At 41.9% G+C, this 14,751-nt stretch overlaps 1 protein-coding gene across 1 annotated transcript in view; it reads right to left on the minus strand.

Annotated features, from left to right (window-relative positions):
• The window catches only part of ADAM10 (ADAM metallopeptidase domain 10), a 161,808-nt gene extending 150,381 nt beyond the window's left edge, over positions 1-11,427 (minus strand). Inside the window, exon 1 of the mRNA XM_010374256.2 lies at positions 10,940-11,427. Within this exon, the coding sequence (XP_010372558.1) occupies positions 10,940-10,994 (55 nt within the window). The 5' untranslated portion in view covers positions 10,995-11,427. The remainder of the gene's footprint in view (positions 1-10,939) is intronic.
• Between the last annotated feature and the right edge of the window lie 3,324 nt (positions 11,428-14,751).

Consider the following 14,751-nt stretch of genomic DNA (forward strand, 5'->3'; position numbering starts at 1 on the left):
AAGCATATTTCTACACACCCACTTTTTGAAATCAGCTAGTCTCTAAGAAGTAAAAATAACACAAGCTGGCTCAGAAGTCAAAGTAGCTCTTTTATAAACTATATACAAAGGGCAGAAAACACGAATGATTAAAATCTATTGAATGTATTAAATTTCTACCACTAACTTATGAAATACAATTTAAAAATCAAAAGATTGAAATGTGTGCATAAGATTTCTATGCTAATTTAAAACTCTTTTATACAATTTTTTTATTCCTTTTTCTGAACCTGTGGGTTATATTGAATTTTTTATGCAATTTCTAATAAGACACAAGTACAGACAGTAACAGAGTATGACTTTCAACCTACCTACATCACTTTCATACTCACATAGCCAGCACCCCACTTTTGATATACATCTGTCCCACTCGCTCCATTTCACATTAAACCCATTGTCATTAACTCACCCTTCTCCCATAAGATATCCCAAAACATCCACCTCTGCCTCCTAGTTGAGAACCACTATGCTAAATCATCCTCTACACTAAAGAAAAAGAGCTCCTCCTTACTAAATGGCCTGCTGTTCCTAAGGAGCATGGAGTTACTAAGAGATTTCGGCTACTGGATGGATACAAGTGAATTTATGGGCTACCAGGAAAATGTATAAATTCTTAAATTTTATAAATTCTCAGCAAAATTAAATTCTGATTTCTGAACCAATTTATAAGCATCAGTGCCAATCCATCTCCAAATCTGTCAACAAAACTGCCCCCTCCGTTATGCTAGATTAGAATACCTAACCTTTATAATACACATTTGAGGGTTCTGATAATATACTGTACTAATTGGAGGAGGTCACTTTCTGATTTTACTACGGCAATATTCCAATTTTAACAAAAATCATTATGACATTCAGTTTCATGTAATGAGACTATTTCCGTAATATAGCTGACAGCCAGTACTATGAAGGCTGCTTCACTAATGCCAGTATCTGCTGAATGAAAACGGGTACATAACATGTATCCAGCAGTCCACTCCACTTACCAAGCAGTTACTTCCCTCTTAACATTCCCCTTCTAGTAAAGACACAGATCAGTAACTTAACTATAAAGCTTGAAATAAAGAACAGCAATATCAAAGCTTGGCACAGTGGCTCACTCATGTAATCCCAAAACTCTGGGAGGCTAAAGCAGGAGGATCACTTGAGGTCTAGAGCTCAAGGCCAGCCTGGCCAACATGGTGAAATCCCATCTCTAGTTAAAATACAAAAATGAGAAGGGCCTGGTGGCACGCACCTGTAGTCCCAACTACTCAGAGGCTGAGGCACAAAAATCACTTAAACCCAGAAGGCGGAGGCTGCAGTGAGCCAAGATTGCACCACTGCATTCCAGCCTGGACATCGGAGCGAGACTCTGTCTCTAGGGAGGGAAGGGAAAAAAAAAAAGAACAGCAATATCCATAAAATAGAAAAAATACGGTATAAACAGGAATGACATGATTTCATTTTTTACTACTTATAAATATCTCAGTGTCTGCTTTGCATATATATGCGTTTTAACTACACATTTAGGTTTTTCTTCCATTTATTTAATTTTACTTATTTCATTTTTTTATTATTATTATTATTTTTGGCATAGAGATAGAGTCTTGCTATATTAACCAGGCTGGTCTCAGACCCCTGACCTCAACTGATCCTCCCAGCTTAGTTTCCCAAAGTGCTGGGATCACAGACATGAGCCACCACACCTAGCCATTAACTACATTAGTTTTTTAAATGTATACAGAACTACACAAATACTATAATATAAACCCATAATAAGCATTTTAAAAGATTACATGATTAATATTAAAAAGCGATAAAATTGTGTTGAAGGAGGAATTATGGATTTTCTTTAATTCTATTTTCTAATGTTTGGTAATGATGTTCTAATATCCCAACTACTAAAAATAGATTTTATCCATCTGTATTTTGTAACTAATAGATCCCAAATGAAAGTAAGTCTGGAAATGACGTAATTTTAATAATATTTATATAGTACTTTAAAGTCTTTAGCACTTTTACAAATTATCCCACTTAATTCCTAGGAAAAGGGAGAGTAAATTAATACCCATCAATTCATAAAGAATTCTATATGTTCTTTTGAAAGCTAAATTCGAAGTTCAAATGTATGTATACGTGTGTCCTGCTATCATCAATACAAGCAAAAACAGATGGAAAGCAAATTCTGCTCCACAAATCACTTAAGCAAATTTGCCTAAAATGCAAAGATCATTTGAAAGCTAAATTCAGGCCGGGCGCGGTGGCTCAAGCCTGTAATCCCAGCACTTTGGGAGGCCGAGACGGGTGGATCACGAGGTCAGGAGATTGAGACCATCCTGGCTAACACGGTGAAACCCCGTCTCTACTAAAAATACAAAAAAACTAGCCGGGCGAAGTGGCGGGCGCCTGTAGTCCCAGCTACTCGGGAGGCTGAGGCAGGAGAAGGGCGTAAACCCGGGAGGCGGAGCTTGCAGTGAGCTGAGATCCGGCCACTGCACTCCAGCCCCGGCGACAGAGTGAGACTCTGCCTCAAAAAAAAAACAAAAAAAAAAAAAAAAAAAAAAAAAAAAAGAAAGCTAAATTCAAAGTTCAAATGTACGTATATCTGTGTCCTGTCACCATCAATACAAGCAAAAACAGATGGAAAGTAAATTCTGCTCCATAAATCATATATGTACATTTGCCTAAAATGCAAAGATCACATTATTTTCCCCTATTTGTCTCAGAAACACAAGTTCACAGTTCACATGAAATCAAGAGTCAATCATATTTTTGAACTGAATAGCCTAATTCCAACTTAAATAAGAAAAAAAGTGTTAGTATATCTTTAAACTAATCTCTACCTCCACTCCAAATTCACTAAACTTCTATAACCCAACTACCTAAAGCACTGCTTCCCAAATAACTAGCCAGAGATTATCTGTGAAAAATTTTATCCAGTTTCCAAGTATTAGAATGCAAATAAGATAAAATCCCAGACTCTGACACCCATCCCAACCTATAAGCTTCTATCCAGACACAAAATCTTAAGACATTTTCAACTTCAAAGACTGAGGTCTTCAAAGTTTTATAAAATCACACTCCCTCCAATGAAACAGCCTAATTACATTCAACAGAGTGAGCCCTCTATAAGTTTTGTTACTTTCACATTAAACATTTGCCCAGTTTTATCAGTTTTTCTTCCATGTCATTTCTTGTTCTATTCTTATTTATTTCTACAATCATTCTAATCCAAGACTCAAACACCCAATTTGTCAATCATAACCTAACTCTTCAACAGGGACTCCAACCAACATTCCATAATATTCTATCTCACGGTTATCGTGGCCTAGAATAATCAGAGTCCTGATTATCATGGTCCAGTTAGCAATTCTCCTTATTTCCTGACACAGACTATTGATTCCATGCAAGTAAACCTACAAGCATCTTTTTTTTTTTTTTTTTTTTTTTTTTTTTTTTTGAGGCGGAGTCTCGCTCTGTCGCCCGGACTGGAGTGCAGTGGCTGGATCTCAGCTCACTGCAAGCTCCGCCTCCCGGGTTTACGCCATTCTCCTGCCTCAGCCTCCCCAGTAGCTGGGACTACAGGTGCCCGCCACCTCGCCCGGCTAGTTTTTGTATTTTTAGTAGAGACGGGGTTTCACCGTGTTAGCCAGGATGGTCTCGATCTCCTGACCTCGTGATCCGCCCGTCTCGGCCTCCCAAAGTGCTGGGATTACAGGCTTAAGCCACCGCGCCCGGCCACCTACAAGCATCTTATATGCCATTCTCTTCTACCTCAAAAAGCCTTCCCCAATTGCTCATGTCCCTCAAGCTTAACAAATCCTCATTTCAGGTGCAACTACAATACATAATTGCAAGTATATATTTATATGTTGGCATTTCATTTACTCCAACAAACTCAGTATTTTTTACTTTTCTTCTCACTCGTAACAGTCATAGACACATAATAAATCCTGGTGACTAAACAACAAAGTTCTCACTGTATACATCTCACATTGTTTACTTGGAGTAGTACAAATAGACTGTACATATGTTACCCAACTTACTATGATTCATATTTTTCAACCTTATGATGGGTTAGCTGGAGAGGTCAGGGCTGCAGTGAGCTGACATCCCACCACTGTACTCCAGCCTGGGCAACAGAAAGAGACCTTGTCTCAAAAACAAACAAAACAACAACAAAAACCTGGGGCTCTTTACCCCAGCACGTCACACAGAGCTGCCCATGTAAAAATCAAACGAAATGCAAATCATTCCTACAATTAGGAAGGCCTGACCCTGTGATTTTGGGCTTGGGGGGGTTCAGATGTGAAATTACTATGTGTTTTTCTGTCCACAGCCTTTCCTACCTACAATTTATCTCACATAGGCCTCTCACTGAAACTTGGTGTTGGCAGCAGTGGCCAATGACTGCCCTTGCCTTCAACCTTCTCCACACAAACTACATTTTTGGTACTCCACATGGACCATATTTTAAGCTAGACCCTTCCAAAACTATGCCCCAACTTCAGCAAATTTTTTTTTCTAACCATTATAATGTAATACAATCAAAGACAGACAAGAAATTTAACTTTATACAAATGTAAAAATCACCAAAATGGTAACACAGTAACTGTAACACAGCTACTTACTAGAAACAAGCACAATACCATGAGCCTCTGTCATCTACCTTTCACTGACTTTGCTTTAAATAAAATCCTTTTTTTTTTTTGAGATGGAGTTTCACTCTCGTTGCCCAGGCTGGAGTGCAGTGGCGCAATCTCGGCTCACTGCAACCTCCGCCTCCCAGGTTCAAGCGATTCTCCTGCCTCAGCTTCCTGAGTAGCCGGGATTACAGGCGCCCGCCACCACACCCAGCTAATTTTTTGTATTTTTAGTAGAGAGGCGGTTTCGCCATGTTGGGCAGGCTTGTCTCGAACTCCTGACCTCTCAGGTGATCTGCCTGCCTCGGCCTCCCAAAGTGCTGGGATTACAGGCATGAGCCACCACATCCAGTCAACACTCTTAATTCACAATTTCTATTCTTGTAGAGAATATTATAGTTGCACACTTTAGAGTATGTTTAATACCAATAATCTAGTATATTAGCATAAAACCAGAGTACTCATGATTTAGCTCTAGGACATAATCTATCTGCAACCAAATGAGTATACATTTTATTTCCTGTACCTTCCTAGTTATTCACCAGTTTTTTCTCTCCATTCTTCCCTGCCTAACTGTGACTAGCAAAACACACTAGTACCACATCATTCCAACTGTTTAGAAAGTTAGGAGCCAGGCAACCTCAATGCTAAACTCTACAAAGCCAAGCTATACATATTGAAAGGTGAGGGGTAGGGGTGGGGGGCAGAGAGAAAGAAAAAACTACCTAAAGCCCATGTACTTTATTCCATAGAAGATTTAGAACTTACTTATTTTATTTCACGTGCAAGCGTATTTGTTAAGCATAATCATTTAGTTTTCCTACACAAAACATACTAGAAACAACTAATTAGAAGGTGACATCTTCAAGGTTTACAAGAAAGCAAAGAAACCTAACCAAAAAGTTGGAAATACTGCTACAACTAGATCCAAGAATAAAATGCACAATCATCTAGAATAAATTTAGAAAAATAATAAACTACCAGGCCATTTCAGTCATTTCTGGAAAAAGTAAAAACAGAAACTACAATAGAACCCAGAATAACAACTTTTCTCCCAATTAAACTTTAATCATTTAAGATTAAATTCAGTCCATTTTAAGGAGATAAATGTGTCTACAGTAAATTTTCTATATTTTAGAAAAACTTCCATCAGATACACCCAAAACTGGCCAGGTGCAGTGGCTTACACCTGTAACCCCACCACTTTGGGAGGCCAGGGTTGGAGAACTGCTTAAAGCTAAGAGTTCAAGAGCAGCTTGGGCAACCTAGTGAGACCTCATCTCTAACCAAGACCACCACCACCACCACCACCACCACCAACAACAACAAAAAGAAACACACAAAAAATGTACAAGTGTATTCCTGGCCAGGCGCAGTGGCTCACGTCTGTAATCCCAGCACTTTGGGAGGCCAAGGCGGGCAGATCACCTGAAGTCAGGAGTTTGAGACCAGCCTGGCCAATATGGTGAAACCCGGTCTCTAGTAAAAATACAAAAACTAGCCAGGCGTGGTGGCACATGCCTGTAGTCCTAGCTACTCTGGAGGCTGAGGCGGAAGAATCACTTGAACCCAGGAGGCGGAGGGTGCAGTGAGCCAAGATAGCACCACTGCACTCCAGCCTGGAGGACAGAGCGATATTCTGTCTCAAAAAAAAAAAAAAAAAAAAGTGTATTCCCAGAGTTTGTTATACGGACATCATCTCATATCTGAACCTGTGATCTCCCAAAAATGTTAGGAAAATGTAGCTAATTGCTGAAGTTTTTGCTCCTCCATTTCATTGTCTTTTTTTTTTTTGAGACGGAGTCTCACTCTGTCGCCCGGGCTGGAGTGCAGTGGCCGGATCTCAGCTCACTGCAAGCTCCGCCTCCCGGGTTTACCGCCATTCTCCTGCCTCAGCCTCCGAGTAGCTGGGACTACAGGCGCCCGCCACCTCGCCCGGCTAGTTTTTTGTATTTTTTTAGTAGAGACGGGGTTTCACAGTGTTAGCCAGGATGGTCTCGATCTCCTGACCTCGTGATCCGCCCGTCTCGGCCTCCCAAAGTGCTGGGATTACAGGCTTGAGCCACCGCGCCCGGCCCATTTCATTGTCTTAATTTCAAAAGCAGAGTTTATGTTTGTATCCTATTCTTAAATTGGTTTTTATTAATACGACCCTCAACTAATTTTTTCTGTGGTTCTCATCCCAGTATAAAAAGAAACGGTTTCTTATTTACTCATTTAGGTAAAGACATGTGGAGAGACTGTAACAACCATTCTATCTTAAACACCTTCAAATTGTTACTATTATAAAAACAGGGTTTAAAAAAAAAAATCCAATAACTTAATGCTGAATAGAAAGTATTGTGCATGCCATGTTCTTTTTAAACCAATTTTTAAAACTACAGAAAAAACATTGCAAAAAAAACATTAAAAGTTAAGAGGTCACAGTCAAACATTTTTTAAAAGTTGGAGCTATCTATACAAGATAAAGCTGAGGCACAGATGTGAACAACATACCCACAGCACCCAGGCAGGTAACAAAAATGAGTGAAAAAGGCCAGATGTATCATCAGGAATGATGGAAACTGCAGTAACCGGTACGTACATGCCCAGTTTAAAGAGGGTGGCTACTGCCCTACTGCTCAGCTCTGGACAATAGGAATACAGCCCACTACTACCTGGATTTCCAAGTCTTCCCCTAAAATCCAGAAATCCATGAATTTCATTGAGAAATATCCCAATTTTTCCCAATTTCATTGAGAAATATCCCAATGTTAATCATTAGTTCAAACTTAAAGACAATGCAAATAAAACATATCTCTAAGGTAGTTTAGTCCAGAGGCCACCTTTGAGCTAATGTATGAAAGCCACTTTCAAAAACGCATGAGGTGGCAACGGATAAAAAAGCTTATTAGGGTTTAAGGTCAAACCAGCTTGAGTTTGAATGTCTAAATAAGTGGTGGATGATGCTAGAAGAATTGTATTTTCGAGTCTGTTTCTTCAACTGCATATCACCCCTCTCTCATAACTGTTGAAAAGTGAAACTCCTAACACAGTATTCAGATACACAAAAGCCATCATAGAAATGTTCCATTCACCCTACCCCCCAAAATTCTTAAGGTCCTTAGAAAAATTTTAAAAAGATCAAATAATACACATCCTTGAAGGTCTTAAACAAGTTATTAAAAGCACATCAGAGAAGTGCCTGCCATGCCTGCTGGGAAAGGCTGTATACATACACACAGAAAATACTGTTAATGTAGGCAATGGTATCCTCCTACAACTACAACATAGGATGGGGCTGTGCTGGAAACGGGCACCAATAGGAAAGCTTACATTTTATAATTCTAAACACTTTAATTCTTCCTTGCAGCTTCCCATCCTAGTAATATGTAAATTACTAGTAATATATAATACGTAAATTTTTCTTGTTAAGAAAAATGTCTTAACAAGAGAAGGAATTGCCCAGTCGGGGTGGCTCATGCCTGCAATCTCAGCACTTTGGGAGGTCAAGGTAGGTGGATCACTAGGCTCCAGGAGTTTGAGAACAGCCTGGGCAACATATTAAGACCCTGTCACTACTTTTTAAAATAAATAAATAAAATAAAACAAATTTTAAAAAAGATGATGGAGTTAACTGGACTCAAACTTAAGTTTTAAAAAAGATGACGAGTCAGAGATTCTTAAGGATAAAGACAAAATTAGTCTGTCTCTTTCATTAAACTCTTATTTGCTGGTAGATTCCGAGTCAGAGTAACAGAAAGTTTCACTGCTTCAGCTCTACTACCTCTAAAGCTCTGGTCGAGTTTCTAGAAAACTTATTTCTATTGAGCATATTGTACAAAGCTAAGCACTTACACCAGATTTTTAAATTTAAGAGACATATCGTACTCTGAAGTTCATTTTGTGTATGATTTCATCAAACCAAAACATTATGGGATTTACTGCTACAGTTGAAATACCTTTTGTGCTCTCAAACACACCAATTAAATCAAAAAAATAAAATAAAAAAACATGGTATGCTCCTACAACTATAACATAGGATGGGGCTGTGCTGGAAACGGACACCATTAGGAAAGTTTATGTTTTATGATTCTAACCACTTTAATTCTTCCTTCCAGCTTCCCATCCTAGTAATACGTAAAGCAAGAAAATTTTCACACACAACAGCGACTGACAAATTGGGGAGGTGGAAGCAACAAAAAGGGTTTATTAACTACCTGAAAATGATTTCTACTTTAAGTTAAATCTTGGCCACAACTTCCACACAAATTTCTCCTTTCTCTCATATGCTAAAACAAAGACACATTCAATTTGAATGTGCTGAAGTCTACAAATCATCATACAAAGATCTTACAAGTGACCACAAACAGTTCAGATTAGTAAATAAAAATACCTCATAGTTACAATAAAATTACAAGTATCTTCAAGTACCCAAAAGCTAGAATCTTGATACTAATTTTAAAATAAAACTAATAAAACTTGTCTTCTGTTTTTTGAAAAAGTTCTGCTTAACAGAAATACCAGAAATTAGGCTTTTAACCAATGCAATAAAGGACTCTGGAAATCTGAGTTTAGAAAATTTTTGTATACGGGTTTTAACCCACAAACATTATGTTATTCAATTGGTTTTTCTTCAAACATAAGACTACATCAGTTTCTTACTGTTTTCATTATTTTTAAAAGAACATTTGGTATACTACTACTCAGTAAAGTGCCTCATGTGTTTGTCTTACTTTTTATTACCTTACAGAGAAGTGTCTTAACTCCTGAATTTAATCACAAAAAGTGAAAACAGATAGGAAAATGATTTGTTGAAAGCCACGTTTGGAACAGAAATAACAAATGTCAGATGAAAAGGCTCTAACAGGGTCTCCCGCACATAATCCTTTTTAAAACTAAACATCTATTATCAGTTCTGAATCTAAAATGTGTATCTTGCTTGATGACTTGGACTGAAAAAAATAAAACAAAATGTATAACAAAAAAACCGAACACTACCAACTATAACAGAAGTCTGCCTACGCAGTACCACCCTCGGACTCGGTAGAATACAGGACAGAAACACACTTGGCCCTGCAGTCATAAGTCAAAGTGGCAAAGAAAAAAACAGAAACAGTACATGAAATAGATATTTTTTAAATTATCAAAGGCTACGGACACTCATCCAGAGCATTCCTCAAAATTTTTCAATTCGTTGCTTTTAGGCACACTTTGAGGTTTTCAAGTTTGCTTTGGGGCAAGTCAAAAAGCTTACCTAAAATAAAGCACTTTACATAAGAATAAAATGATGCAGCTGGTCCTAGGATACACCGGAAATAAAAATCGTTGTCTTCAAAACCCGAAACAAGAAATAACATGCTTTTAGCAAATTTAACTTTCATTTGTAGGGGGGAGGGGGCACTGTTTTGACAATCCACTAACTACACTGCACATCTACTCCACCTGAGAGTTCAACGAAACTTCAAGTTGGGTCACCCAGGGACCGAACTTCTACTCTAAGAGACCCAATCCAGCCTACAAATCAAAGAACATCCCCAAATGGTTTACCCTTCTCCCGACCAAACCCCTTCCCCTGGGCGACAGAATGTTTTCACTGAACACCAACACACCCTCCTGTGATCTCTCTCCAAACACAGGACACAGGAAGAACCGAGGCCACTAGTCTCAGACACGCGGGTGATGACTGCTGCCACTCCACGGGCGGCCCCTCTGCAGAACGGGGTCGGTCAGGATCCGCGCGCCCGGTAAAGAACAATACACGAGCCCAGCCGCAAACAACACAACTTCCCACGAGTCTGCGCGGCGGGTCTCGGCGGCGGAGAGGACTTCGGTATCCGCCACCGGGCAGGGGCTGGGGGAGGAATGGTGAGCAGGATGAGCGCTGAACGAGGACGGCGAGACCGCCAGCCCCGCTGCGGCTGCCTGCACCGGCACCCGCCGAGCAGACTGGAGGGATGCAGCCACCAGCCTGGATTCCACCGCTCTCGCCAGGCGACGCGAATGCCCCGACTTCGCTTCTCTGGAGGGCGACCCCCGCCTCCCGGGCCGCCAGGGCGGTGGGGGGCGGGGAAGGCCTCGCCGGAGGCTTGCGAGCCTCCTCGGCCCGCCACCGAAGGGAAAGCGGTCGGGGAGCGGGGGACAATAGGGAGCGGCGAGCGCGGCCCGCCAGAGTGGCGCCGCTGGCCGGCTGGGCTGACTGACGCGCACGCCGCGAGGCGCGACTGGGCTTCTCTCGGCCCGGCCGCCGCTCCGCCGTGGTCGCGGCGCCCCCGGCGCTCGCAGTCGTGCCTCACCTCCCATCCCCGCCGCCCAGGAGAGAAGCAGAATTAACACTCTCAGCAACACCATCTTCCGCTGCCGCCGCCTCCTCACGGGTTAACAGCAGCACATCGATCCGGAGGGAGAAGCTGAAGGGGCTTGGTCCGGAGCCTCCACGGGAAGCCGGGACCTCCCCTGGCAGGAGAAACGGCGAAGCACCTCCCTCTCGCTCCACTTCAGGGGCCGGCAACGCTCCTAGCTCCTCCAAAACAGGGACCTCCCTCCCCCTCGTTCGTTTCCTTCCTCCCTTCCCCGCTTTCCTTCCCTTGCTCGTTCCCTCTTCTCTCCCCCACCTCCCTGTAAACTCGGACCTCCGCCTCCTTCCTCGCCACGTGACGAGCGGGCACCCAACGGGCACGCGGAGCCGCGCCCCTACCTCCCGCCCCTACCCGTCCCCCTGGCGCTTCAGTGGCGCGCGCATGCGCGCAGGAGACGGTTCCCGTGCTGCTAGGCCCGCCGCCGCTTCCTGTCCGCCGGCGGAGAGCTGGGATTGGGCTTCGGAGGCGGGGTTTGTCCTGGTCCCGCCCCGAGGCGGGAGCGCTCCTACGCGGAGATAGTGGTTCGCTACGTGTTAGAGCTGCTGAGGACCTTCCCTTGGGCTAAAATGGACCATGGAAGATGTAAGCGGGGCTGCTTTCCACTTCTTAACGTCACAAGTAACAGAGGTTTTTGTTTATTCTTTCTCTGCCTCTCCGGGTGCACCACAGCTACCAAGTAAACAAAAACTCCCAACAAGCAGTAATTATAGCGGCAGCTGCCCCAGTGATCGGAACATGCAAAGACCTTCAAGCAGCAGGAAGAAAAGACACCATGTCCGAGATGTAGTTTTCCGAGCTCTTTACAAATTTATGTCACAGACTAAGGCTTTAGCCTTTGCAAAAGCATGCAGCCTGAACCAGACGGTCTTGAATCTCCAGTCCAGAAAATGTCCTCTTTCCTCTCTCTCTGTCACATCTCTGAAGCGAATCCTCGCACATCTTCTCCCCAACTTCTTAAAGCTTGTATTTGTTTTCTCGTAACTCATTTTGATTCTTTAAACTTGCATGTCATGAACTAGAACTTTTTATGGCCATTTAATTAGATATTCTTCATCTATTTGGTATCATGCTTGAGTAGGCTGAATTAGGGAGTGTGTGTGTGTATGTGTGTAAATTGTTTTGTTTTGCTTTCTAAAGACAAGGCCTCTGCTGTCTCGCCCAGGCTTAAGTGCAGTGGTGTGATCATAGCTCACTGTAACCTCCAACTCAAGCGATCCTCCCGCCTTGGCCTCCCATAAGTGCTGGGATTACAGGCGTGAGCCACTGCGCTTGGCCTTAATATTGATACCATAATAAACTGGAATTCCTATACTGTTGCCTGTGTATTTTATGCCATTTGTTACCATTAACATAAATCAAGATTTTTTTTTTTTTTTTTTGAGCTGGAGTTTCACTCTTGTTGCCCTGGCTGGAGTGTAATGGCGTGATCTTGACTCACCACAACCTCCACCTCCCAGGTTCAAGCGATTCTCCTGCCTCAGCCTCCCAAGTTGCTGGGATTACAGGCATGTGCCACCACGCCCAGTTAATTTTTTGTATTTTTAATAGAGACGGGGTCTCACCATGTTTGGTTAGGCTGGTCTCGAACTCCCGACCTCAGGTGATCCACCCGCCGGCCTCCCAAAGTGCTGGGATTACAGGCGGGAGCCACCAAGCCCGGCCATAAGAATATTCTTTAATTCTCAGTTTGAGAAATGAATGATTCTAGTTTTGCTGCAACATTAATAAGCTCAAAAACGGACGTTTCAAAACCATCATAATTGTATCCATTTATAATGAGATACATGGAATCATCAGAGGATGGCAGAATCTCACCAATGGTTTTTTTTTCCCTTCCTTGAAATATTCAGTCTTAGGAAATAGTTACCTGCAGACATTACATCACATATGACCTGTGCTTTTTACTAATGTCTTGTGGTAGTGCTGTCAACAAATGGTATTTTTATTTTCTAGCTCTTAAACCACCTTGTAGCACGTTTTCTGTTGCACAATATTTTTATAATGAATTCCAGTGATTAGAGGCAAATGGCACTTTCCCTTAAAATTCAACTGGAAAAAAACTCCAAAACCATATTTTGCATTACCAAGGTGATTACTGAAAATTACATTTATAAAGACTGTATTTTTTTTTTAATTTTTTAAATTTATTTTGGCCAGGCACAGTGGCTCACAGCTGTAATCCCAGCACTTTGGGAGGCCAAGGTCAGCAGATCACTTGAGGTCAGGAGTTTGAGACCAGCCTGGCCACCATAGTGAAACCCCATCTCTACTAAAAATACAAAAATTAGCCAGGTGTGGTGGCGGGCACCTGTAGTCCCAGCTACTCAAGAGGCTGAGGCAGGAGAATGGCATGAACCCAGGATGGGGAGATGGCAGTGAGCCAAGGTCGCACCACTGCACTCCAGCCTGGGTGACAGAGCAAGACTCCGTCTCAAAACAAACAAACAAAAAAAGCTGGGCATGGTGGCATGTGCCTGTAATCCCAGCTACTCTGGAGGCTGAGGCAAGTAATCCCAGCTACTCGGGAGGCTAAGGCAGGAGAATCGCTTGCACATAGGAGGCAGAAGTTGCAGTGAGCGGAGATGGCGCCACTGCACTCCAGCCTGGGAGACAGAGCAAGACTCTGTCTCAAAAAAAATTGATTAATTCATTAATTAAAAATTTAAAAAAAAATAGCCAGTGCAGTGGTATGCACTTGTAGTCCCAGGTACTCAGGACGCCGAAATGGGAGGACTGTTTGAACCCTGGAGGTTCAGGTTGCATTGAGCTGCAATCACACCACTGTACTCCAGCCTGCCTAACACAGACAGACCTTGTCTCAAAAAAAAAGAAAAACTGTATTTTTTTTTATTTGTAAAGCACGAATGGCATTACATACCAGCATCATAATGAATGGTATTCCAGTGTTACAAGTTACAAAGGACTACTATTTTAACTTAATTCATTATTGATATTTTGCAAATGTTTGGAAAACTGATGAAATGTTAAAGTATAAGATCTACATCTGCACTATCACAGACTGCCTGGGTTTGACTCCTAGCTCTCTGCCATCTATAAACCGTGTGACTTTGGCCAAGTTTTTTTGCCTTCTAACTTCAATATTTATTTTCATTTTCTTTTTTTTTTTTTTTTTAGACAGGAATTCACTCTGTCACCCAGGCTGGGATACAGTGGTGCAACCACAGGTTACTGTAGCCTCAACCTCCAGGGCTGAGGTGATCCTTCCCCTCAGCCTCCCAAGTAGCTGGGACTGCAGGTTGCGGGGGCCCCATACCAGGCTAATTTGTTGTATTTTTTATAGAGATGGGGTTTCGCCATGTTGCTCAGGCTGGTTTCAAACTCCTGGGCTCAAGTGATCTGCCCACCTTGGCCCCCTCAAAGGGCCGGGATTACAGGTGTGAGCCACTCCACCTGGCCTCAATATCTCTTTTGTAAAATGACAATGAAAAAATATTTGCCTCAGCAGATTGTTTTGATGATTACATTTAAATACGTTAATATCTGTAAAGCAATTGTAACAATACACCTGGCATATAACACTTGCTATATGACTATTAAGTAAAAAAATATAAATATATGGTCACTGCATGAACACTCAAACATCCACTTGAAAGCAGTAATTATTTTAATAGCATTAGTTCCTCAGGAACAATACAGTTTTGATATTACCAGTATAATAAAAGTTATCCTCAAGTGTTAGTAATGGGAAATTCAGCTTGTAAGCAAATGCTCATATATTATACAGTGTA

This window comes from Rhinopithecus roxellana, chromosome 5 (assembly GCF_007565055.1).
Source record: "Rhinopithecus roxellana isolate Shanxi Qingling chromosome 5, ASM756505v1, whole genome shotgun sequence".
NCBI classification, from domain to species: Eukaryota; Metazoa; Chordata; class Mammalia; order Primates; family Cercopithecidae; genus Rhinopithecus; species Rhinopithecus roxellana.